Source organism: Typopeltis vanoorti, chromosome 21 (assembly GCF_054136105.1).
Source record: "Typopeltis vanoorti isolate ZY-2024b chromosome 21, IOZ_Tvanoo_1.0, whole genome shotgun sequence".
Classification (NCBI taxonomy): Eukaryota; Metazoa; Arthropoda; class Arachnida; order Uropygi; family Thelyphonidae; genus Typopeltis; species Typopeltis vanoorti.
Genome location: NC_143569.1, coordinates 71,683,383 through 71,710,667, shown reverse-complemented (window position 1 = coordinate 71,710,667; position 27,285 = coordinate 71,683,383). Strand labels below are relative to the sequence as shown.

At 37.1% G+C, this 27,285-nt stretch overlaps 1 protein-coding gene across 1 annotated transcript in view; it reads left to right on the top strand.

The window, feature by feature from the left end:
* The window catches only part of LOC150094963 (protein phosphatase 1L), a 150,183-nt gene that overhangs the window by 102,752 nt on the left and 20,146 nt on the right, over positions 1-27,285 (top strand). The window contains exon 2 of the mRNA XM_090411582.1: positions 12,597-12,813. Coding sequence (XP_090267708.1) covers positions 12,597-12,813 — 217 coding nt within the window. The remainder of the gene's footprint in view (positions 1-12,596; positions 12,814-27,285) is intronic.

The following is a 27,285-nucleotide window of genomic DNA, read 5'->3' as shown; positions in this document are numbered from 1 at the left end:
CATGAATATGAGACCATCAAACATACCTTTATAAAAAATGGATACAGTATAAAAACCATTCACAAGATCCTCTACAAAGTAACTACTAATAACAAAAAAGATTTCAAGAATGCTATTGCTATACCATATGTTAGAGGCATTTCCGAGAAAATAGACAGAACACTACACAAATACAACATGAAAACCACTTTTAAACCTCCGACAAAATTAAGACACGTACTCAGTTCTTCCAAGGATCCTCTGCCACACCTAGCCTACCCAGGGGTTTACAAAATACAATGCACATGTAACATACCATACACAGGGGAAACAGGGCGAACCATCAGAATCAGGAAGGATGAACACAAACGACACATAAAATACCTCCATTTTGGAAAAACTGGCCTTTCTGACCATGCACTCCAAACATACCACAGAATTGAATGGAAAGGTACCAAGTCCCTACACCGCACCAAAACCTGGTTCAAGTGGAAATTCAAGAAGCATGTGAAATGGTCTAACCATTCCAAGAATGTGGAGGACCCATCTGCAACCTTCATAGCAACCAGAAAGAAAAATCTCAATACAAGAAGACTTGGTGAAGTTTTTTTTTTCCCTGAATATTCAATAGCAACCTTACTGTACAAATCCAGAAGATAATCATAATATAACAATATGAACTGTATAATTCCAGAAGAATCCTAGTACGTGAGGACTTTAGCAGAGTTTATTGTAGGTTTTTTTTTTTTTTTTTTAATCACTAGAGGGCAGGCTAAGAAAAAAGATTAGTTAACAACGTAGATGTAATTTACCTGTATAGAGTGTAACAGCATGTAGCTTGGTTCTTATACACATGTATCCTTCTGATGATGACCTCAATACAGGGGTCGAAACGTCAAGTTATTATTTTATTATTAATCAGTAAAATAATCTTTTCAACACGTGTGTTTTGTGTCCCTAAATTCATAAATATGAATGGTATAGAAATAGATTAGATTAACCACGTGCATATCTGAAGGTTCACTTCTTGACTGAGAAGTTTTTCCAATCTAAGAGTTCTGTGTGGTGCAGCAGAACAAATAAATTTTCCCAGAACCTTAAGAGAAGTTAACTTCTGAAGCTCTGTTACCAAGGAGTTGGCTTAACCTTGAGACAACTTTGTAGATTAGACTCGCACATGTGATAATCTAAGGGGCTGAAGTATATAATAGTAAGACAAAGACACACACATTATAGGCGCTGCTGAGATAGGACAAATTATTCAAGAGATAGTTAAGTAAAGGACTTAAACCATATTAAGTAAATATTATATATTACTACAACGACACAAAATAACACTTCTAAAATAAGTTTTAGAAGATCTTTCCAGAACTGACTTGACTAACTCAGTTTTGTAAAGTGAACTGAATGCATGTGACCCACATAATGAATAATCATTACTTTTGACAAACAGCAGTACATAATGCAAAATTCCACCACATATGTAGATTTACTTGTGTATTTTCACACTCGTAATGTATCTTTTCCGTCTCTTCCATTTTCTAATATCTTATATATATATATATATATGAAATTAATTTTTTAACTTGGGGATATTGTATATTAGGGTTACCAAGTAATTTTATAAGCTTGGTTATTTAACTCCTAATCCCAAGTATGCAAAAAATTAAGTTTACGCCTGAAACATAGTTCAAGTCTAAAGATGGTATAACACCAGGGCAACTCATTGTAAAGTTCTGATCACTATTCTTAGTATTTTCCATAATGTAAAGCATATCTCACTAAAAGATGTATACTGCAATACATTATGGGTGGGGTCACTACCCAGACTGGTTTCAACTTTTTTTGAGGTCTCCTCAGTGGAGTAGCTAGACCCTAAATACCAAGGTTTTTAGTAATACAGAGCCTTATCAACTTTACCTATACAAGTACCATCTTTAGACTTGAACTATGTTTCAGGCGCAAACTTAATTGTTTGCATACTTGGGATTAGGAGTTAAATAACCAAGCTTATAAAATTACTTGGTAACCCTAATATCCAATATCCCCAAGTTAAAAAATTAATTTCATCTATATCTCCTCCAGAGATTATTATTAAAAAGAAAAACACCTTGTTGCAACTTGTATAGGTAAAGTTGATAAGGCTCTGTATTACTAAAACCTTGGTATTTAGGGTCTAGCTACTCACTGAGGAGACCTCAAAAAAGGTTGAAACAGGTCTGGGTAGTGACCCACCCATAATGTATTGCAGTATACATCTTTTAGTGAGATGTGCTTTACATTATGGAAAATACTAAGAATAGTGATCAGAGCTTTACCCACCTTTACAATGAGTTGCCCTGGTGTTGTACTATCTTTAGACTTGAACTATGTTTCAGGTGCGAACTTAATTGTTTGCATACTTGGGATTAGGAGTTAAATAACCAAGCTCATAAAATTACTTGGTAACCCTAATATATATATATATATATATATATATATATATATTATTTTGTTTCTAAAATCAAGGACATCAAACTTAAAAAAACAGATTTAATGGCCAGTTTTGATATTGTTTCTCTCTTTACAAATGTTCCTGCTCAAGAAGTCCTCGATCTTCTCAAGAATAAATTATCAAAAAAACTCTTTGCTCTTCTCTCCCATTGCATAAAGTCAGGATACTTCAAATATGACAACAAGATCTACTTACAAAACTCAGGTCTGGCTATGGGCAGCCCACTCTCTCCGATTCTTGCGGATATATTTCTCAACGAATTTGAAGGAAAAGCTATTAACTCCTTTCACTTTAAACCAAAAGTCTGGTTCAGATATATTGATGATATTTTCCTCATCTGGGAAGACGGCGTCAATAACCTCTATTTATTTTTAGACCACCTAAACAAATGCCACGAAAAAATCTCTTTCACCCTCGAACTGGAATCGGATGACTGTCTTCCCTTTTTAGACCTCAAACTTACCAGATGTGCTGAGAACATTAAAATCTCAATTTTTAGAAAGCCTACTCATACTGACAGATACCTTCATGCTTCCTCCCATCATTATCCCCCACAAAAATGTGGTATTATTTCCACTTTAGCCCACCGAGCCAAATCATTACTTACAGAAGAAACAGAAATTATAAATGAACTCAGTTTTCTTAAAAAAACGTTTATCAACAATGGCTTCTCTCCAAAGAAGATTGACAAATTTCTTTCCCCCAGGCACTCAACTACTGCTGAAGATCCCCCTCTCCCAAGAGCCTTCATCTCCTTACCTTACATCAGCTCTCTTTCACCAAAACTGGCTAACATTCTCAAGAAATTTAACTTCAAAACGTGCTACACTACGCTTCCAAAACTTCGTTCATTACTTTGCCAATATAAACAGAAACATCTTCCTACTCAGTTTCCAGGAGTCTACAAGATTTTATGTGATTGCGGAAAGCCATATTATGGACAGACTGCTAAATCCATCCTTCTACGTTTGGATGAACACCGTAGAGATATCTCCTATAACAGGACTAGAGCTAGCGCTCTCTCTAGCCACGTTCTCTTTTCTGCTAACTCAGACGAAGGCCGCCAGCACATTGTAAACTGGACTCAAACTGCTAATATCCATGTGTGCTACGATGAACTGGAAAGAAAGATTGTTGAATCAAGAGAAATTTCTCTAGATTCCTCTCATATCAATAACAGCCTAAGTTACAATCTCTCGGACGCACACGTTGCTTCTGTTCAGTACTGGCGCACTCGCGACAGCGCGTAGTATTCGTTTGTATGGAACTCATACTTGCATTTTTTCAAACATGCTACTGTTTTTCACTTGTTCTGTTAGTACAATGTTAAGTCTCTGTAGTTTTTTATATACTTCTTTGAGTATGATACCTGATGATGTTCTTGTAACGAAACTAGTAAACTAGTAGTATATTGTTAAATATATCTTGCCATCTTTTCTCTCGGTAATAGTCATTAAACTTATTTTATAATATTCCAACCGAGTTAAAATGAATTGTCAAAATATATATATATATATATATATATATATATATATATATATAATTTAACCTAACGTTACCAAAATGTTCACCATTGCTAAATTAAATAATCATTTACGCATCAGTTTTTAATTCGCCTATCCTTCCCTATAGCAACCAAATTTTATTAAAGCATCATATATCTTCATGTGGTTATTGAAGGCCATTCTATATATGTTCATTTCTAATAGTAAAGCCAGTTTAGCTTGATGCAATAAACACCAGTTATCTGTCCTATATATTTCTGAATCCATGCAGTTAGCTTAGTGGCTGTGTGCTTCGCAACCATATGCCTGGGGAAGGAGCGTCCTAGGTTCGATTTCCATCAGTGGCATGAGGAGCTGAAGGATCTTCCTCAGCCATAGCCAAGTTAGCCGGTCTTGGGCATGGACAGTAAGGTTTTCCCCAGTTTATCCCAGGGTTTTTCATCCTGCAAAGTAAGCAAACTGGTCTTGAGAACTCAACACTACAGGACTTAAGATACACCCGGGTGTGGGGGGGCTGACCACCTTATCCTGTGAACGGTTTGTGGTCTGATGATTAATAAACCCTCGACACCGCAGGGTAAAAGGAAGATGAGATGAGATATATTTCTGAATTAACATATAAACTTCAATACTCCTCCTCTCTATTTCATATTAGTTAAATTCAGCAAATTATAGAACTGATTCACAAAATAATCAACACACACACACATCTACAGCAAATCTTTTCTAAATTCTTTGCTTCTCTTGATATACATAAAAATTTGGGTGAGCCAAGTGTGAATTGTAACCCAATATTGGCTTGACCAGAAGCTACATAAGGATATCATAACTCCTTTTCACCAGCATGGTTTCTTTAATTAAACTTAGCCAAATCCTTATATTTAATAAATCTTTCTAAAGCATGTCAATTACTAAACTGCATATACTTACATTCATTCTGGTTAATTTTATTATCATTATGATTATTATATACCTCGCATTCACAAAAGATTGCAAACCCATAGTACGTTAATACCATTATTTTACATATTTATGGAAAACCCTGTTCTGGAGACCAAACATGGAACTTGTTTTCAAATCACTTCAGGTCTCCCATAAGTGGGGTGGTGGTTTTATACTGGGAAATGAAATTCATCTTCAACCTAAAGATGTTCATTAGCATTGCTGCCTATAGTTGGAGAGGAAATGCATTAATTACTCAGACAATGGCCTGCTAGCATGGTTTCATTAAGAGATTATCATGGATTTTTTTTTTTTTTCTGTGACTCACAATCATGAAAGGTTATTGCGAATCTACGGTACATTTGTACTGTGGGTGGACTAAGAATATTTTTTCCATTTTTATGCATTTTTCAAGCCTGTTCAGGCCTCCAATATGTAATTTGGGCACTGGTACACTGGGCAATATAGTTCATCTCAGACCTAACAGTGGGTGGATTCACTATGTCTATAATCCTAATAAAATTAACTGATATTTAATTCTCCATCTTTATACAGCGAACCAATTTTATGAATTAGTGCAATTCATAATAGCAGTTCAAACTTGCAATCTTTGTGGTGTTCATTGAGGATGATTAAAAGTGGGTTAATTAATCTTGACATACATCTGCTGTATATTAAGATAGTTATGCCTAATTTGTTTCTCTCATCTTTGCTCCTTTTTTATATATATATTTAAAATTTTGTTTTTTGGATTAATTTTAACATTCTTAGCTACTGTTGATTCAGATTTTTCTATAGAGTTAATTAAGATTGTAAAGCCTGAATTAAAGACTTTTGTCATTAATTCAATTCTGTTCTGTTATCTCTATTCAATTTTCTTTCATTTAATTCTATTCTCCACCCAACAGGATGTGTGTTTGAATTCTCCTGTAGGCATTGATGTTCATGAATGTTTTTAAGTGACAGATGAAATTCATCACCATGTGATCTCATCACTCTACTTATTAGACTTGAAAAAGTTCCACGGTTGATAATACAATTTAATGGAATAACGACAGCACAAAGAGAAATAATTAAACAATTGGTTTAATCATTTGAATATTTCTTCTTTCTCACAGACAACTTCAGAAATATAATGTTAAAATTATAATAACACACACACACACACACACACACACACACACACACACACGAGAAACAATAAGTGGGAGAAATAAAATTAGACTATATGAAAACTAAAGTCTTATGAGGGGCATCCTCTATGGGTGCTGTTGACTAACCTTAGATGCTGAGTGGAAGGCCTAAGAATTAAAGTTTAATACAATCATATTTATTAAGATAAAGTTGGTTTTTTAAATCTACTACTGATTCTAAAAAAGAGTCTTTCAAGTTTGTATTCACTGTGATGGAGCAGGATACTTTTTATCCATCTGATTCTGCACAGTGTATTCAAAGCATGGGCTGCTAGATCTGATTGACCATAGTCATGGCGATGGATGTATTTTTTGTGTTCATCTAGGTCAGGGGTTGCCAAACTTCTTTAACCATCTACCCCTTCAAGAGTTCTTTGACTTTTTATCGATCCCCTCTATTTTACTATTACGTAATTATAATATGACATGCAAAAAAGACGCTTATGTGAGTTTTTAGATTGTTTATATTATAGTTACGGTGTTTCTTGTATGTATAATATAGTATATATTATTATATTGGCTTAACGTCAAAGGGATACGTTTTTGTTTTTGACATCCTTCTTAACATTACATATTTGATAGGAGGGATAAATAATATATAAAATATAAAATTTAATTTAGATAACAAAATAACAATAATACAATCTTCCTATAGGTATATATAGGATGTACAAAACTACCAGCCCTGCTCGTGAATGAATAACGATTGAATTATAACATGTATGTTGATGAATTTTAGAACATTAACGCTCACTTGTATGTCGATATGCAAAAATGAGACTGGGATCGAATACGTGTAAGTATAAGTAAATAAGCAACCATGCACGTGTTGCAATCTTGCCCCCGCCGCACCGCTGGGTGGGAACTACCGACATCCGTTTATTGGTAAATACGTCATTTTGGCCTATATGATTGGCCTCCGTAACTATTTTCATGACCTTGCTCCATCTTACAGGTCCTATTCATGTCACTGCTCCCACGATTCACTCTTAATTGCGTTGTCGTTCAGGATGGAGGTAATCCAAGTTAACCGAATTAAATATTACCCGTACAATGATGTCTTACATTTTTCTGTCGACCTCCAATCGACCCCTAACAATGTTATATCGACCCCCCAGGGGTCGATATCGACCACTGATCTAGGTGGATGTTAGTAGATCTCCCAGTCTGACCATAATATGATAAGTTGCAAGAACAAGGAACTTCGTAAACACCTGAAACAGAGAGGGGAGAAAGTGGATCCTTAGGAGAACTGAGAAGGGAAGCCAGCTTCTTTAAAGTTATGGCTGTTTTTTTTCTGAAATGCCTCATATATATAGGGGATAGTAATGGCAAACTACAGTCTTTATGTTGAAAGGGATGTGAGGAGGAGGTGAAAGGAGCAGATAATTTGTAGATCTTTTTGACATTGTAACCATCGAATAGGAAGATTTGGTGAATAAAGGCAAGTTTTGCTCTAAGGGAAGCTTGGGTGGAACAGAGTTTGGAGGCTTTGTTGGCAGGGGTTTTGATGACCCCATATTGTTGAGGGGGGGATGGTGGGAAAGTTAATGCATCTGTGTGGGTGGGTTTTCTGTAAACTGCAAAAGAAAGTTTTGCAGTTTACATTATTAATTTACTTCCATGTAATTAGAGCATCTAAAAAAAAGGTTAGCCAATTGCACCCATAGAGGGTGCTCGCTCATAACACTTTAGTCTTCATATAGTTTAATTGTATTTCTTCTACTTATTGTTTCTTGTGTGTATTATTACAATTTTAACATTGTATTTCTGAAGATGTCTCTATGACAGAAATGAAATACTGAAATGATTAAACCTACTCATATTTGTAAATTTAGGGACCCAAAAACACACGTGTTGAACAGATTATTTTATTAATTACTAATAAAATAAAACTTAACGTTTCGACCCCTGTATCGAGGTCATCATCGGAAGAATACAAGTGTAAACGGAACCAAGCTACATGCTCATGCCCTGTATAACCTACTGTTTAATTATTTCTCTTTGTGCTGTAGTTATTCCATTGTAGTCCTCTATTCTAGACTGATAAGTCTACAACCTTTTGTGGGTGGGATTGACATTAAAAAAACAACAACTTAAGTTAGTTGTCACTCTTAATAGCTGGTTTATCAGACCTATTCTCTTTAATGTGAATTCTATTAAAGAATATCTCTCAGTAAATACGTCTTAATTCTCTTATATCTTCAAATGTAGCTTCTTGAAATTTCACTGGTGATGCTTCTTGATTTTCACTTTTCTCCTTGACCTTAATTTTTCTTTAAATATCAAATGACTAATACGATTCATTACTAATTCCTCTGATAATGATATGAAATCCTTTATCCTCAAGTACATGTTGATATGCCCTTGATTTTTTTATTTTATTTTAAAAACATAACTGAAGTTATAGTTTCTCATTTTAATGTTTGGAAAAACACCCATGTTCAAATTCCATCTAGGATAAGAAAAATGTTCTCTAGGTCTTTTCAGCTTAAACTGAATTAACTGAAGCAATTTTTTTATCCTGCAAAACAGCCAAACTTGAGAGATATAGCACATTCATGCAAATAATGGCCATTAGAGAGATTGACTTTTGAACTTTTCCAATTAAATAGGGATTCAATGTTTAGATAACTGATTAATCTTCAATAGTGGACATTGGAATTATAAATTTTCAGACTTTTCTATGTTAAATGTTTGTGTGTTCTATGAGAGGGGGGGGGGGGTCCATGCTTGCTCTTTCTATGAAAGTTACTGATTTCCTGTGGTTGAGATAGAAAGTCTTTTCAGTTTATCATACCAGTCAGTCCAAGTATCTTGTATCTTTAATGTGGAGGATTTAATTAAAAAACTTGCATGTTCATAAGCAATATTTCTCTAATAGGAGATATTCATTGTTAACTCTGAGTAAGTTCCATTCCAAATTCTGCTTACTTGATTATTGCCCCCCCCCCCCCCATTTTTTTTTTGATGTACAGTCGTGGTTTAAAAAAAAGTAACAAGTAGTCTTATGTAAAAGATCTTGTTCTGACATAGGTGCATCTATCTCACTATGGTTACCAAGGCACTTTCTCTGGCATACAAGAAATCAGCATTTAATGTGTAACCTGTAAAAAAAAAAAATCCAGCATGCTGCATATAAATGTCAGTCGCAAATTGTTTGCAGCCAAGTGCTCCTTTAATTTCCAAAGATATGAAAATAATTAGGTGGATGATCAAGAGTGTTTAGCAGCAGACTCCAGATCTCAGTCCAGGAACTCTTAGTTTTAGTACTGCAACCATTTATACACATGGCTGGAAGCATGGGGCATGAAGTTATCATGCAGCATGATACAGCAATCTAGGATGCTTGCATCAAATAGGGTTCAGCATTTACACCAATACTCCAGTTAAGGTAAATAAATAGCACATTCTCACAATTGTCAGCATGATCTTCTTTCATAATGGTATTGCTCTGGATTTTTTTTGCATGGAGATATGTTTCCATGTCATGGATGATTTTTTTTTTCCATTTCTGCTGTCATATCTATGTTTTGTGCCTAGTAGCAATGTCCTGCACAGCTCTTACAGTTCTGTAAGAGCTTCTGCAGTAGATTGTCATAAACGATGCTGTGCTCATCCCACAGTCAGCAATTTCTGGGCTCTGTCAATGCATCTACTATGTAAACATTTCCAAAAGTGCCCCAGTAGACAACAGCAGCTTATAGCACATGTGCATGGGGCAACTGTCCTTCTGCTAGAATAAGCATTGCACTAAATCCCTACAAGATTTAGTGCAATGCTTATTGCACTAAATCTTGTAGGGATTTAGTGCAATAACCTGTTTCTGCTACAAGATATTTGCTTTGCATTTCACTTGATGCAAAAGCAAATATAAATTTGTTGATGTGATAACCTTAATATTCAGAAAAATGATCTTGTTACACAATTCTACACATGAATATTAGCAAGAAAGAGTAAGGATAAGTTTGATTGTAGTAAAAATGGAATAATGAGAATAGTTAACAAAATAGGATATATGTGCTGTATTTTTAAAAAGTTGCTATAATACCAAGTATGGAATTAGAAGAATATTAAGTGAGAGGATAATTAACAATATGTTATTGTTATTATTCTGGACCTCCATGGATTTGTAAGACTCGACCTTGGCAGCCCTCTTCAACAACACAAAATCTATCATACCACTTCTTAAATCCATTCGTTGTTCTGTATATTCATCCCCCTTTCGAGTCTTCAAAATTCGAGTCATCAGAATTCAAGGAGAACTGGCCTACCAGTCCAGAACACGGGGGGGGGGGGCATAGGCGCTAGGGGGGCGTAGTCCCTCCCCCTAGTTCCATATAAATTCCTTTCTCCTTGAAACTTCTGAATGTCTATTCAACCTTCAAATCAAGACTGAATTGTCATTATCTCACCAATGGGGAGCAACATTGACATCTCAATTATAATGAATTCTTCTGATCCAAGGACTAAATCTAAAACTATATCCTTATTTTCCCTCTGCTATAGGGCAGCCCATAAGTCACAAGGGGGATTTAAACATTTAATAATTTTTTTTTTTTTTTTTTTAATTGAAATGCAAAACCTGCAGATTTTTTTTTTATTACTTATGAAAAACCACATCATGTAAATGCCTTCCTTCAACTCCACAAAGACAGGCTCTTTATGCGTAATGTTCAGTGATAGCTGTTAATGTTTCTGGCTGCAGTGCCCTAATTTCTGCATGAATCTTCTCCTTCAGCTCTTGGATTGCCTGAAGCTTGTTCCTTTTTCCCTTTAGGTAAATCCATTCGTGCAGAAATTAGGATGCTGCAGCCAGAAACATTAGCACTGTCAGGGAACATGCCGTAGAAAAGGTCTGTCATTGTGAAGCCAAAAATGGAAGGCATTTACATAATGTGGTTTTTCACATCTAATAAAAAAAAAAAATCTCCAAGTTCTGTATTTCTCTATAACAAAAAAAAAAAAGAATAAAAATAATTAATAAATAAAAAATAAATTATTACCGTATTTGCTGGCGTATAAGACGCACCCTCTTTTTTGTACACATTTTTTAGGAAAAAAACTTGATCACAATATTATAATGAATTTACAGTATTTCAAATATAAAGTAATAAGTAGGTCTACTTTCAATAAACACCTAATCTAACTAGGAAAAAGTACCCACCTTTTAATCTTCTTCGTCAAAACCCAGAAATTCATGTCCAGAGCTAAATAAGAGACACTTGAAACCTCTTCTAAATCAAAGTCTGAGTCCTCATACAACAAATTGTCCTCTGTACCATCTAGTGCATTACTAATGTCACACTTCTTAAATGATTTAACCACTGTCTCAGTTTTCACAGCATCCGATGAAGCTTTGACCCACTCACAAACTTACGAAATGCTAGGCTTCTTCCTTCCTGATGGCGTAACCTCAAAATCTGAACACTGCATCCAGCAGTCTTCTGGATGCAGTGTTTCGCTTCTCCTTCATAAATCCCTTAAATGGTTTATTAATACAGACATCTAAAGGTTGAAGCTGACTAGTTAGACCTCCTGGAATTACAGCTAACTGAGTTTTCAATTCCTTGGGTTTATTTTTAACATCTGTTCTGTGAGAATGAAACTGACCCCATACTACCAGGGCAGGCTTCTTCAACAGTCTGCCAGAGTGCCTAGAACAAATGCTATCCATTCATAACTGGAATACTATAATATATTCCAGTAACTGGAATACATAATTGGAATACATAACTAACATAACTGGAATGCTCTCACACACCACAAGGAAGCAAGAAAGAAATCGCATAACTCGGAACAGAGAAAATTTCCAGAAATGAAAGTAATAAAAAACTGAGTATCGGCGTATAAGATGCACCCTGTTTTTCAGACCTATTTTCAAAGAAAAAAAGTGCGTCTTATACGCCAGCAAATACGGCAAATGTTTAAACCCCTTCATGACTTATGGCCACCCTGTACACGTTGCTTGAGATACTTGTTCCCTCAAGAATTCAAGAAATTCCATTCCCTCTACAGCTATAGTTAAAATCTCCCATAATGATCATTTTCTTTCACTCACAAAACTAAACATTTAAAAATTGCCTAAACATTTCTTGCTAATAACCCTCTGTGTTCCCTGGCCTATAGCAACATTCAAGTAAATATCTTGTCCTCTCCACCTTACACATACACTTTCAAAACTATCAGTGCTATTTCCTTCCAAATTGCATTTTTATATGCCTCTTTACATGTTTAAAATGTAAATTCTTTGCATGTAAAGAATTTCTCATATGTAAATTGGTAATATAATTCTATACAACATTGTAGAGAGAGAGAGAAAAATTTCTAATACTCAAAATATCTGACATTTAACATTTAAAGATATCATTGTATACTGATAAAATTAAAGTACCTGATTATCGTTCTGACAATTAACATTGTAATCCAGTATTATGTGAAATTAATAAAATGGTGTTTGAAAAACTTTTTTTTAATCATTAGTCCGCAGCAGACTTTGTGGAGAAAAACTTGTTTCCAGAATTGCTAAAAAGGTTGCAACAGGCTAAAACTCAAGCAGAATCTGAGAACACTGAAAATAAAGAAGAATCAAAATCAATACCATCTTTAACAAAAGAGTTTTCCCAACTTTTAACCCAAGAAATTCTTGCTGTGGATAATCGACTGTTGTCACAAGCTAAAGCATCTCGAGATGTAGCAGGTATAAATAATACGTTTTATTTTAGTGATTTTGAACCTGTGCATGTACAGTATTACAGACTTATTTATTATATCTTAACAACTACTGATGACACACAAACTGGCCTATAATTAGACACTTCCAGTCTGCTACCACCCTTATGCAATGGCACTATCTTACCTTCCTTCCATTCCATGGGCACCTTTCCTGCAGCCAGATTTCATTGAAAAGCCAGGTCAAGGGCACTGTCAGTTCCTTAGCACATTCTCTCAAAACTCGTGGTGAAATACCATCCAGTCCCACAGCTTTACTAACCTCCAGAGTACTCAGTATGTGGAACACACCCTCCTCCTGCACCTCTAAACCTCGAACCTGCTCTATCCCTCTAGTATTAAAATTTACTCCTCCAGGATGAAATACCAATAAAGTGTTCATTGAACAATTCCACTATGTCCTCTACATTAGTCACTCTATTCCCATTTTTATCCCACAATGTCATTCTTCCACAATCATTTCTCCTCCTACTGGCCACATAGCTAAAAATTCCCTAGGATTTTCCTTGGATCTAAGGGCCAATCTTTTCTCATATTCCTATTTTGCCTTCCTTACCATACCAGTCACTCTTCTGGCCTGTCTTATATTCTTCATGCATCTTCTCTTCACCTGTCTCCTTATATCTCTTCCATAGCCTCTTTTTCGCATGTAGCTCCTGTTTAATATTGTTTGTCATCTACTTTACTCCAGATTGTGTCCTTTTCTTCACTCGTGGAATACAGCTTACCATTGCTGCTAACAAATATTCCTTCACAATTTCCCAAGCACTAATGATATCCTGTCCTTCCAATTCCTCCCTCCACAAAACTTCCCCAAGTTTGACGTCTAAGACTATTATAATCACCTGCTTTATAATTTCACATACGTACCCGTCTCTTTAATACTCCTGCATGTCTATTCATTTTCCAAGTCAAAACCATATGGTCACTCTCTCCAACTGGTGGGAGAGATGTCATCTCAGTTATTATCAGCTCTTCTGATGCTATAACCAAATCCAAAACTCTTGTTCCCTCTGTTACATGTTGCCTAAGACATTTGTCCCTCAAGAATTCTAGAAATTCCATTCCCTTATTGCTACATGCATCTTCCTTTCCCCAATTTATATTGCTGTAGTTAAAATCTCCCATAACAATTATGACTTGAAATTTGGAAAGAAATGAAAATCTTATTAATCAAATAAGTAAAGAAGTAAATGTAAGAAATAAGGAAATATTTCTCCATTAAATCAATTCATATGTATTTATTAGTAATTTTGTTTACGGCACAAATTATATTCTAATCAGCATAACAGAAAAACATTTTCAGAATGAATTTTGGTATAAAAAATAATTTTTAGAAATACTTTATTGCTGAAGCAACAGAAAGAATTTATTGGTGCATCTGTTGTATTGCATTTTTTATACAAAAATTTGATATAGTAAAAATTACCTTCTAAATTTTGTGGGCCAGATTGATTAATTAATCATTTTAGAGTTCTCATGTGAAAGAGTCCATTAATCATACTCATTTTCCCATTATTATGTTTGCACAATTTGATAGTATAGTAGGAAATGTTACCAAGATACACAGTTGTTTTTTTTTTTTTTCCCATAGTATAAATGGGAAGATTATGCATCTGCTTTTATTGTATTTTGTGCAGTTAAAATCAAATGCTATGTGAGTGATGACTGCCAGCAAACTGTTGACATACAGTTTCATGCCATTATTTTCTATGGTGATTGAATTAACAAAACTGTAGTGCAATATACTTTTGATCTTTGAATATTAGAATTTCTCTAATGAAGCATATCTCCTAATGATGAACTACTGTTTAGGGTTATCAAAATTCTCCTGGTTTATTACTGTACAATAACTAAAATTAAAGTGTTATTCAGGTGTGAAGTAGTGATAATGCCAGTAGTGATAATGCCTTTGACCAAGTTCAAAGACGTACTGTCAAGGATATGAAGAATCTTTATGAGAACTTTTGAATGCAAGGTGAGTTAGCCAGCTTCATATGAAAGAGGTAAGAGTTTTCCTTCCAGAAACTTCAGTTTCTTACCAACACCTGCAGACTGTACATCAGGTTAAATGTCCTATTGTATAATTTTTATGTTTCACATAAACAGCCAATTTACTTAGTCATAATAGACATCAGCCTAATATGTTAAGGACAAAATGAGATGGGATGAGATTTAAAAGTAGAAGCTAAAGACTTTTAAATAAAAAACCTTTGAATGCCTCATTTATGAAAGGAAACACAAAGTCTATCATACCACTCCTTAAATTCATTGACTGTTCTCGCTCTCACCACTCTATCAGGCCATGCATTCCATTGTTCAACTATCCTCCATGCAAAGAAACCACTTCTCACCCTCTTGCTCACAGTTTCCTTTCATAACTTCCAGGGATGGCCCCCTTGTCATCACTCCTTTCCGCTGTTCTACCAAGCAAAAGAACTCCCCAGTGTCAACCCTATAACCACCTCTCAACAGTTTAAAAGTCTCAATCATATCACCTCTCCTCCTCCTATCCACCAAACTCTACAGTCCACATTCCCTCAGCCGATCCTCATAACTAACATTGTACAGTCCTGAAACCATCTTTGTTATCTGCCTTTGTATCCATTCCACAGTTAATTTATCCCCTTCAAATCCTGGGGACCAAATCTGAAAAAATGCATTCCACGGTTCAACCACCCTCCATGCAAAGAAACCACTCTACACCCTCTTTCTCACAGCTTCCTTTCGTAACTTCCAGGGATGGCCTCTTGTCATCACTCCTTCCCGCTGTTCAATCAAACGAAAGAACTCCTCATTGTCAACCCTGTAACCACCTCTCAACAGTTTAAAAGTCTCAACTCATATCACCTCTCCCTTCTTCTATCTACCAAACTCTGCAATCCACGTTCCCTCACTCGATCCTCATAACTAACATTGTACAGTCCTGAAACCATCTTTGTTATCTACATCTGTACCCTTCCCACATTTAATTTATCTCCTTCAAATCCTAGGGACCAAATCTGAGAACAATAGTCGAAGTGTGGTCTGATCAGGGTCTTATACAACGGAATGATAACTCTTTCATCTCTGCAGGTCGGCATCCTTTTCATTATTGCAGCAATCCTCTGTGTTACCTTCACCACCTTTGCAATATGTCCCCTGAATTTCAGTGTCTATCAATCATCAACACCAGATCTCTTGTCTCCCCTACTTCCTCCAATAGAGTATGCAGCATCCCATCGATGTGTCCCAAACCTCAAGACCTTACGTTTTGCTGCATTAAACTGACCCCCATTCATTTTCCCATCTTTCTGGCATATTCAAATCCTCTTGCAGGTGTACCACATCTGCACTATTACTAATAACCCTTCCCATATTCACATCATCTGCAAACAACTTAATATCCCCCTGCAATCCATTGACAATGTCATTGATATAAAGGTTAAACAATATAGGTCCCAGTACTGTGTGGGACCCCACTTGTAACCTTCTGCCTCCTTGAAACTGCTCCACCATACACAACTCTCTGATACCTATGAGACAGCCAATCCTGAATCCAGTTGACCAACCTGACATCCAAACCCATGTGCTGCAACTTAAATATCAGCTTATCATGTGGCACCCTGTCGAATGCCTTCGCTACATCCAAGAAAATGGCAGTATATGCCTTTCCCGCATCTACTTCTCTTGTAACTTTATTATAAAAGGCTAGCATATTACTAAAACAAGAGCGCCCCTTAACAAATCCATGTTGACTCTCACAGATAACATTACCCTCATCTGCCCAATGCTGTATATGGTCCCTCACTAATTTCTCCAAGATCTTAACAACTACTTATGACACACAAACTGGCCTATAATTAGACGCCTCCAGTCTGCTACCACCCTTATGCAATGGGACTATCTTACCTTTCTTCCATTCCCTAAGCACCTTTCCCATAGCCAGACTTCCATTGAAAAGCCAGGTCAAAGGAGCTGTCAGTTCTTTAGCACATCCTCTCAAAACTCGTGATGAAATACCATCCAGTCCCACAGCTTTACTGACATCCAGAGTACTCAGTATGTGGAACACACCCTCCTCCTGCACCTCTAAACCTCGAACCTGCTCTATCCCTCTAGTATTAAAATTTACTCCTCCAGGATGAAATACCAATAAAGTGTTCATTGAACAATTCCACTATGTCCTCTGCATCAGTCACTCTATTCCCATTTCTATCCCACAATGTTATTCTTCCACAATCATTTCTCCTTCTACTGGCCGCATAGCTAAAAAATTCCATAGGATTTTCTTTGACTCTTTGGGCCAATCTCTTGTCATATTCCAGTTTTGCCTTCCTTACCATACTGGTCACTCTCCTGGCCTGTATCTTATATTCTTCATGCATCTGCTCTTCACCTGTCTCCTTATATCTCTTCCATAGCCTCATTTTCACATGCAGTTTCTGTTTATTATTGTTTGTCATCCCCTTTACACCAAATTTTGTCCTCTTCTTCACTTGTGGAATACAGCTTACCATTGCTGCTAACAAATATTCCTTCACAATTTCCCGAGCACTAATGATATCCTGTCCTTTGATATCTAAGACTATATAATCACCTGCCTTATATTATTATTATTATTATTATTATTATTGTTCCGGGCAACTCCAAGAAGTCGACAGACTCATCGAGGGAGGCCCTAACATCATGTCAAGAACAACTATTCGACATTCACACAGTATCTATCATACCTTGACTTGAACTCATTCATGGTCGTAGCACCCACCACAGACTCTGGAGGCTTATTCCATTCATTCACTACTCTCCAAGTAAAAAACCTAGCTCTAACACCCTTGTCAACCACGCTCTTGCCCAGCTTCCATTCATGGCCCCTAGTCCTCCCACCACCAGTCATATTTTCAAAAATATCTTCTGGATCAATCTTATAGAAATCCTTCAGTAATTTGAATGTCTCAATCATATCACCCCTCCTTCGCCTATCGACCAATTTCTGCGACCCACAAATCTTCAACCTATTCTCATAAAGTTCATTCCACAGACCTGCTATCATCTTGGTCACTCGTCTCTGGATCCTCTCCACTTCCTCCCCATCACGAAGAAACCCTGGTGCCCATAACTGGGCACAGTAGTCCAGATGGGGTCTTATCAAGGCTCGATACAGAGGAACAACAACTTGTTTATCTCTGCATGTTAAAGTATTTTTCAGAAGCCAAGTGATTTGGTGAGTTGTTTTAGTCACTTTTTCAATATGCCCCCTAAACTTCAATTCCCTATCCACCAACACTCCCAAATCCCTGGCCTCATCAATCTCCTGGCGTACGGTTCCACCAGTGCGATATACTGCTGCTATTCTTTTCACCCCAAAGTGCATAACCTTACACTTTGGCACATTAAATTGACATCCATTTTTCCTAGCCCAGTCCTCCAAACTATCCAAATCATCCTGTAAAATTTTGACATCCTGTGCACTCATAATTGCTCTACCCAATTTTGCGTCATCAGCAAACAAGTGAACACTTCCTCTCAAATCCTTTCCTGTATCATTGATGAATAAATTGAAAAGCAGTGGTCCAAGAACAGAGCCCTGTGGCACTCCACTAGTCACAAGCCATCTTTTAGACTCCACTCCTGAATAAACCACTCTCTGATATCTCTCCTTCAACCACCCTCCTATCCATCTCACCAACCCTATATCTATCTCCATCTGCTCCAATTTACTGATTAGTGTTCTATGTGGTATCCTGTCAAAAGCCTTGGCAAGGTCCAGTAGTATTACTGTAAACCCCTATCCAGTTCAGCCGTCACTGTGTTATAAAACGTGAGCAAGTTACTGAGGCATGATCTCCCTTTGCAAAACCATGTTGTCCCCCATACAATATCCCATTTTCATCTATCCAATCCTGTATTCTTTTCTTGACTAATTTCTCTAAGACCTTGACAATGATTCCTGATATGCTAATCGGTCGGTAATTTACAACAGCAGTCTTGGAACCACCTTTATGCAGTGGAACTATTTTCCCCTCTTTCCACCCTCTCGGGACTAACTCAGACCCGAGACTCAAATTAAACAAAATGGTCAAGGGTACTGACAATTCTTTAGCTGCTTCTCGTACAACACGAGCTGGTATACCATCCAATCCCATAGATGTATTGACATTGAGGTTATGCAATAGACTACTCACCTCCACTTCATTCACCACAATTCCCGTATAATCTACTGGTACATTCGTTTCTGCAATGTCACCACCTGGATGATATATTCTTGCAAAGTGCTCACTCAGTAACTCAACTATATCAACTGATTCAGTTACCTCCCTACCATCGGCATTCTTTAAAATCATTCTGCCATGTACATTTTTCCTTTTACTTGCTACATATCTAAAAAACTGTTTAGGATTCTCTTTAGCCTGCATGGCCAATGTTCTTTCATAATCCTTTTTTGCTTTTCTTACCACACTCGTTACCCTTCTGGCCTGCGCTTTATACCGTTCGTGTGCCTGCCGGTCACCTTTCTCCTTAAATTCCTTCCATAGTTGTTTCTTTTTTTACAGCTCAAGCTTAATGGTGTTATTCATCCATTTAACCCCTAGTTGATTTATTATTCGGACTCTAGGTATACAGTCAGCCATTGCTTCATGCAAACACTTCTTAACTACCTCCCATGCACTATCGACCTAGTCCTTGCAGTTGTACATGCCATGGCACTGAACCAATCAAACTCCTAAGCTTGTCATACTTTCCAGCCCGATAATTCCACATGTACCCTGTCTTAATTGAAAATTCTACACCTTTAGCCACCTCCCAAGTCAAGACCCTATGATCACTCTCACTGATTGGTGGCAATGTGGTCATATTTGTTACAGCCAAATCCTCAGATGTAATTACTAGGTCAAGCACTCTCTGACCCCAAGTATTTTCCATTACATGCTGTCGCAGATAGTTATCCCTTAATAACCGCATAAAATCCAATTCCTTCCTCCCGTGTGTCCTCTCCTCACTCCACTCAATGCAACCATAGTTGAAATCTCCCATAATAATCACCCTCCTTCCACTCATTTCTTCTATTTGCTTGTGCATACTGTCACCACCATCTTTTCCATCACCTGGTCTATAGCAGCACCCAATTGTATATTTAGTTCTGCTAGCCACAATCTCACACCAAATGGCCTCAAATGTGCTCTTTTCACTATCCTGCAATAGAACTTCTATTCTCCTTGGCTGCAGCTCATCAGCTATCATCAACAATACTCCTCCCCCCATTTTATTCTCCCTGTCATTCCTGAACACACTATACCCATCACATTCAATCCCACTAGCTATATCATCTACAGTCAGCCATGTTTCACTAATACCAATAACCTGTGGTCTGGAAGTGCCAACCATGGCCAAAAACTCTTCCTTCTTGTTCCTAATACTCCTAGCATTAGTGTACATGAATTTAAGATCCCCATTAGCCCCAACCCTACCTTGATGCCTTATATTAACTATCCCACTCAGATTTGTTGTCCTTATTTGCTCGGGCATATTATAGTCATTCTTACATTCAATTGCCTCCCTAAGAACTGTATATCTACTCCCCCCCCCTTAATAAATCTAGTTTCCCTGAATTTGCCCATCCACCACATTCAGCAACACTTTCTCACGTCTTCTTACACCGTAACCATTCAAATGCAAGCCATCCATCTTATATAGATCCTTTTGCCCATCGAACTCACTCCACATGTCCACAAATTCCACACCACTCGTCATACATAACCCACGCATAAAATCATTCGCAATTATGGCTCTCCTTTTAAACATTTCACTGTCATACTGTGGCAAAAGACTAATCATTCTAACTCTCTCATTCTTTTCTTTTGCTACCTCAAACAATTCATTCAGGTCTTCTATTATTTCCATTTTGTCTCCTTTCAAATCATTCGTACCTTCCACAACAATCATTTCTTTCACCCTTTCCTTTTGCTCTCTAATAGACTCAGTTACATCCTTTATGGTCGCACCAGGTTGGTACGATTTTGTCAAATCCTCTGCTATCACACCTCGTACTAACGAGTCTCCATACAGCACTCTATCCTTCATTTTGTTCATCTTCACACTCATACATCATACACCATTCAACAACGCGATCTCACTCATTGTGTCTATCTCATCTTTTTTATTCTCAGTAAAACCATTAATACTATCATGCACACTTTCTACATTCACACTCTCACAATTCTCTGGTACAACCTCGCCGTTTCTTGTCATATCCCTATTTTCTTCATTCTGAAGTTTGACAAAAATATCACACTCACGATCCGAAATACTCTTCAAGTTCTCATTCTCCCATATATTTTCTACACACATTCACTCCTTTATTATCATCTAACCACACTCCGACTGCATTCCGCAAGGCGTGCATTTTGCAGCTAGTACACTGAATCATCTCTTTTATATTACCGTTCTTTGATAAAGATGGCGAACCATCATTACTGGCCGCCATTTTCCTTCGTACTGGAGCCATACTTATTTGCAACGTATTTTATCAAATTATAAATTATAACACACCAAAAACACACAAAAAGATGCACTAAGAGACGCAAGGCAAACAAAACTACGCAATATTAAATAAATTTATCAACGATAACTGAAAATAATACTTATCTTATCCGGAGCTTTCACGAACACTACACGCTACGAATCCCTCTAGCGGCGACAGCCCCAATAAAATATGTTATAAGGACACACCACATAGTCACTCTCTCTCTCTCTCTCCAACTGGTGGGAGAGATGTCATCTCACTTATTATCGGCTCTTCTGATGCTATGACCAAATCCAAAACTCTTGAACCTCTTGTTCCCTCTGTTACATGTTGCCTAAGACATTTGTCCCTCAAGAATTCTAGAAATTCCATTCCCTTATTGCTACATGCATCTTCCTCTTCCCAATTTATACTGCTGTAATTAAATCTTCCATAACAATTATTCTTCTTGCACTTGCCAAGCTCAATTGTCCAAACATCTCCTGGTCCCCACCCTCTGTGCGCCTTGGTTTGTAGCAACACCCCATTAAACATCCCGTCTTGTCTATCTCTACCTCACACCATATGCTTTCAAAATCATTAGTGTCACTGCCTTCCAAAGCCTCCACTCTTAGAGGACATAAGTCATCACTTATCATAAGCAGTACTCCACCACCACGCTTTTCCTTTCTATCCTGCCGAAAAAGCTGTACCCTGCTACTTCTATTCCTGTTATTATATCCTCTTCTGTCAACCACATCTCAGTGATTCCAATAATCTTTGGCCAAGCTGATGCCATCAGTGCCACCAATTCCTCTCCTTTATTCTGGATACTCCTGGCATTAGTATAAAGCATAAAAATGCCATTGTTTCTATACCCAGCATTATCCCCTCTAGACTCCACTGGGCTCACCGCTACCTGATGTTGTTCCCCTTCTCCCAAGTACCCTTTCCCACAAGAGGCCACCCCTGCTACCATCTATCTTGGGTATTCTAGTTTCCCTGCACACTGACTCGTTCAGAACAGCAATCTCTCTAGATGCCTATGTCCTTCCTCATTCAAATGCAAGCAGTCTCTCGCATACAATTCCTTTCTGTCCTCAAACATTCTCCAAGTATCCACATATTCCAATCCTCTCTTCTGACACATTCTAGCTATTATGTTATTCAATATTACTGCTCTTCTGTTTAGCTTGTCACTATCATACCTAGGCAACATGCGCACTATATTTCCTCTCTGCATTTTCTTTTGTACCAGTCACTCTCTCCTGGCCTGTGTCTTATATTCTTCATGCATACCAAGAATCTCATATCTCTCACTGTCCAATTTACATTGCCTCTCAAGTCATTCATTCCTACCATCACAATCATCTCATCCACCCTTTCACCCCTCTTAATTGCCATAGCCACACTTTCTATCGTTCCTCCAGGCAAACACTCCTCACGCATCCTATCTTGAACACTGCAGATCATGAATCCCCATACATTACACTTCTTACCACCCTGTTCCTTGATTGCTCACCTACATCCCTCACTCTCTCTCTCTGTGTTCCCCTACTTACCTGCCTTCCTGACATCACTCTATCCCTGGTTCCAGCACTGCCTTGCATTCTTCTCATTCCCTCTCTTCTATCATTCCCATAACTCTTTCTCATTCCCTCTTCTACCATTCCCATAACTCTCTCTCATTCCCTCTTCTACCATTCCCATAACTCTCTCTCTTTCGCTCTCTTCTACTGTTCCTATTCTCTCCTCTATATTATTATATATTATGCATTTTGTAGTGATAATGAAATTTCAAAACTTTAGTTCCAAGGGGCAGTTAGCTCTTAAATCATTATTATTATTATTATTACGGGCTACTCCAAGGAGTCCTTAGACTCATCAAGGGAGGCCCTAAACATCATGTCCATCACAACTATTCGACATTCACAGTGTCTATCATACTTTGAATTGAACTCATTCACTGTCATAGCACCCACAACAGACTCTGGCAGCTTATTCCACTCATTCACCACTCTAAAAGTAAAAAACCCAGCTCTAACACCTTTACTAACCACACTCTTGCCCAGCTTCCATGGATGTCCCCTAGTCCTGTTCTCAAAAATATCCTCTGAATTAGTCCTATAGAAACCCTTCAGCAATTTGAATGTGTCAATCATATCTCCCCTTTTCTGCCTGTCAATCAATTTCTGCAACCCACAAATCTTCAACCTGGTTTCATAAGGTTCATTCCACAGACCTGCTATCGTCTTGGTCACTCGCCTCTGGATCCTCTCAACCTTCTCCCCATCAAGAAGAAACCTAGGTGACCAGATCTGGGCACAGTAGTCGAGATGGGGTCTTATCAAGGCTCAATACAGAGGAACAATAACTTGCTTATCTCTGCTCGTCAAAGTATTTCTTCAGCATCCAAGTGATTTGATGAGCTGATTTAGCTACTTTTGCAATGTGCCCCCTAAACTTCAACTCCCTAGTCCCTGGCCTCATCAAGCTCCTGGAGTACAGTTCCACCAATGTGATATACTGCTGCTAATCTTTTCACCCCAAAATGCATAACCTTACATTTTGCCACATTAAATTGACATCCATTCTCCTTAGCCCAGACCTCCAATCTATCCAAATCATCCTGCAAAATTTTGACATCTTCTGCATTCACTATTGCCCTATCCAACTTTGCATCATCAGCGAACAAATGAACCGTTCCTCTCAGTTCCTTCCCAATATCGTTAATGAACAAATTAAACAGCAGTAGTCAAGAACAGAACCCTGTGGCACACCTCTAGTCACAGGCCTTCTTTTTGACTACTCCTGAATAAACTACTCTCTGGTATCTCTCGATCAACCACCCTCCTATCCATCTCACCAACTCTATATCCATTCCCATATGTTGCAGTTTACAGATTAGAATTCCATGTGGTATCCTGTCAAAGGCCTTAGCCAGGTCCAGCAGTATCACCTGTAAACCCATTACCCTTATCCAGTTGATAAGTCAAGTATAATTTCTAGTGTTAGTATAAGCCTCAATTAATCATTAGACTCATTGTAGGAGATCTGTCAATTCTACATGCTACAGTACCAATTGCACCTCACACTGAACTCTTTTCATTCACTCTCCACTTATGCACTGCATTCCAAGTACCAATCGCTCATGCACAATCCACTTTTCATTTTCTTTCTCACAACATGCTTACTTAGCTTCAAGGGATGACTTTATTTTCTCATTATCTACTCCTACCCTGTGATGATGGATACGAATTTGAAGTTTATAGGGCATATTGCACAAACAGGCAGAATAGTTAAAGGATCATGTGGATATTGAAGAACATGCAAACAAGCAGAGGTAAGGATGTTGTTATTACTTTTTTTAAGGCTTCTGATCAAGGCTAACATATGCAGTTTAGTTACTTGAGTTTTCTTGGAGATGTGAAAGTGTTCGAAGATTTGTTGGTCACAAAATGTTGATAAGTGGAAAACGGGATATGATAGAAACATATCCCATTATTGTGGGAGACCAAAAATATGCTGTTCTCACTTATAAGTAGGTCTGAATCATATTACTTTTTCTCCTAGTTTACCAAGATCTGCAAACTACACTCCCAAACTGCCCTCATATTCAACATCCCTGTTCTAGAAAATTTTACCATGTGATTCCAAAGTATATTATACTTGACTCAAACTTATTTAAGTTTGTTTTGTTTTATTTATTGTTTAAATCCTTCACTCAATCATAAGCACACAAAGTTTGTGTGCAAAGTATCTGCATGACTAGTTTAAACAATATAATTTCTTGTCAAGAGTTTAATATCCTGCAGTTCTGATATAATCTTTACTCACCTCTGGCTCCTCTCCAGTGTTTCCCTATCTCGCAGAGCGCTGTAGCTCAGTTGATATCAACAATCTTTTTGGTAGGAAAGAACTTAGTTCAAATTCCATCTTGGTTGCAAAGAACCTTTATAAGGGTTAGAGATTCACCATCAATTTGAATATGATTTAGCTGGTCTCATTTGGAGGTGGCTAGGTATTTCTTCCTGGACACTTGGGTTTTTCAACCTAACAGACAAACTGACCAAAACACTAGCCTTAGTTGCTTTGGCTATAATTCAAAACATCAGCCTACCTCTTAAATACTCAGTTAGCCATACCTGTACATAATAATCCAGGTACAGCCTGACCAATGCCTTAATTCAATGACATCACATTCTTACCACAACTTATCAGCATCCTTAATTGCAGGCCTGGATGATCAAGTGAATACTGTACCTGCTCTGTGAGTTTGAATCTCATAGTGACATGAATATTTATGAAAGTCTTTAGGTGGTAGATGATTTTCATGACCTAATGTGAGAGCACCATCTTACTTATTAGAAGCCACAAGTAGTTTGAAATATTATCCTGTTTGTTCTCTAGAATAGTGCTTCTAGTAATTTTGGAACATACAGACTTCTTTAGTCCACCCATGGTACCTTATGTTAGTGGGATTCACATCAGGGAAAGGGGGGGGGGTTCTTCTGAATATGGCAACAATCCTATCCTTTGGTGGCTTTCACAACTGTTGAAATGTATCTACAAGCTCTAGCCCTTCATTCACCATCAATTTCATCTCTTTCATGACCTATAGTGCATTTCACAAACGTTGTTTATACTGTATTTGTAGTTATTAAATAAAACAAAAGCATTTATGGTATCATAAAGAAATAGTTGTATTGCAAAATTACAGTAATTTCTTTGCTAAGAGAATATGTTTTATAGATGAATATGAATACTTGATTTTAACAGTAAATATAATACACTTCCTATAAGAAACACCACTATAACAAATTACTGACTAATTCCAGCCATAGTCCTTAGGTACAATGCTATGCGAAAGAAATTCATTATAACAAACTGTTGTTTCTTTAATCTCTATGAACTTGTTATAGTGAGTCTTCCTCATATGATTGAATAAGATATTTCAGATCTCTTCTATGATAATTTTATAGTCTTTTTCAGAGAGAATTAAGTTGGCTGTCTTAACCTTCACTCTGAGTACAGGGGTGTGCAAACACACCCCAGGCTAATAAAGACGTAAATAAAAAGTTGCCGAATGGAAAATTTTCAAAGTTTTCTTAGCAATTCTATCTGTAATATGTTTCACACACAATTTGAAAAAAATTTCATTGAAATCGGTGAATTTGAATGTATTAGTAAGGCTTCAAAGGCACCCGAGCACTTAACCGTGTACATCCCGATATTCTCCATACAAAAACTGGTTTTTGTAAACAGCTGCTTTAGTATTTTTCAATAGTTTGTTTTGTATTTACATTCCTGTTGCCTAAAATATATATATTTTTGCTTTGCTACCATACTTGCTTTGTCATGTATGATTCTATGAACTATGTATGATTCTTGTATGAGCATGTATATTTTTCTTCGCTTTTAGTCATTTTTTGTTATACTAAGTTTTAAGTTTGTTTTGTGATATGCTTATTTTTTTGTTTGTAGTTTTTATAGAATTTTTTTTTTCGCCCTGTGGATATTTTAGATAATTATGACAAGAAGGAAACAATGTTGTACCAGTTTCAAGTTGAGAGATCTTTTAGAGGAAGTGTCATCAGTTGCTTCATCAGATATGCCAAGCGATGATGATAATTCAGATGTGGAATTAGAAAATGATATTTTTGATGGTGATTTCTCAGCTTTTGACAATGTTGCTGGAGAATATATACCACAATTAGATGAAGAACTAAGAGAAGAAGCAAATGCGGAATCTATAGCTACTGTGGATGCTTCAGCTGCTGGTTCTTCTGCTGGGAATATCCCAGAAAACAATGTTATGTATCCGAATAGAAACTCAAAAATGAACAGAAGATGGACCAAGTTCCTCCTGATGCATATAAAGTTCCTGACTTTCAGGTATTTCGAGAAAGAGAAGGAATTGCCAGAGCAATATTAATTCAAAATCTACACTCCACAATG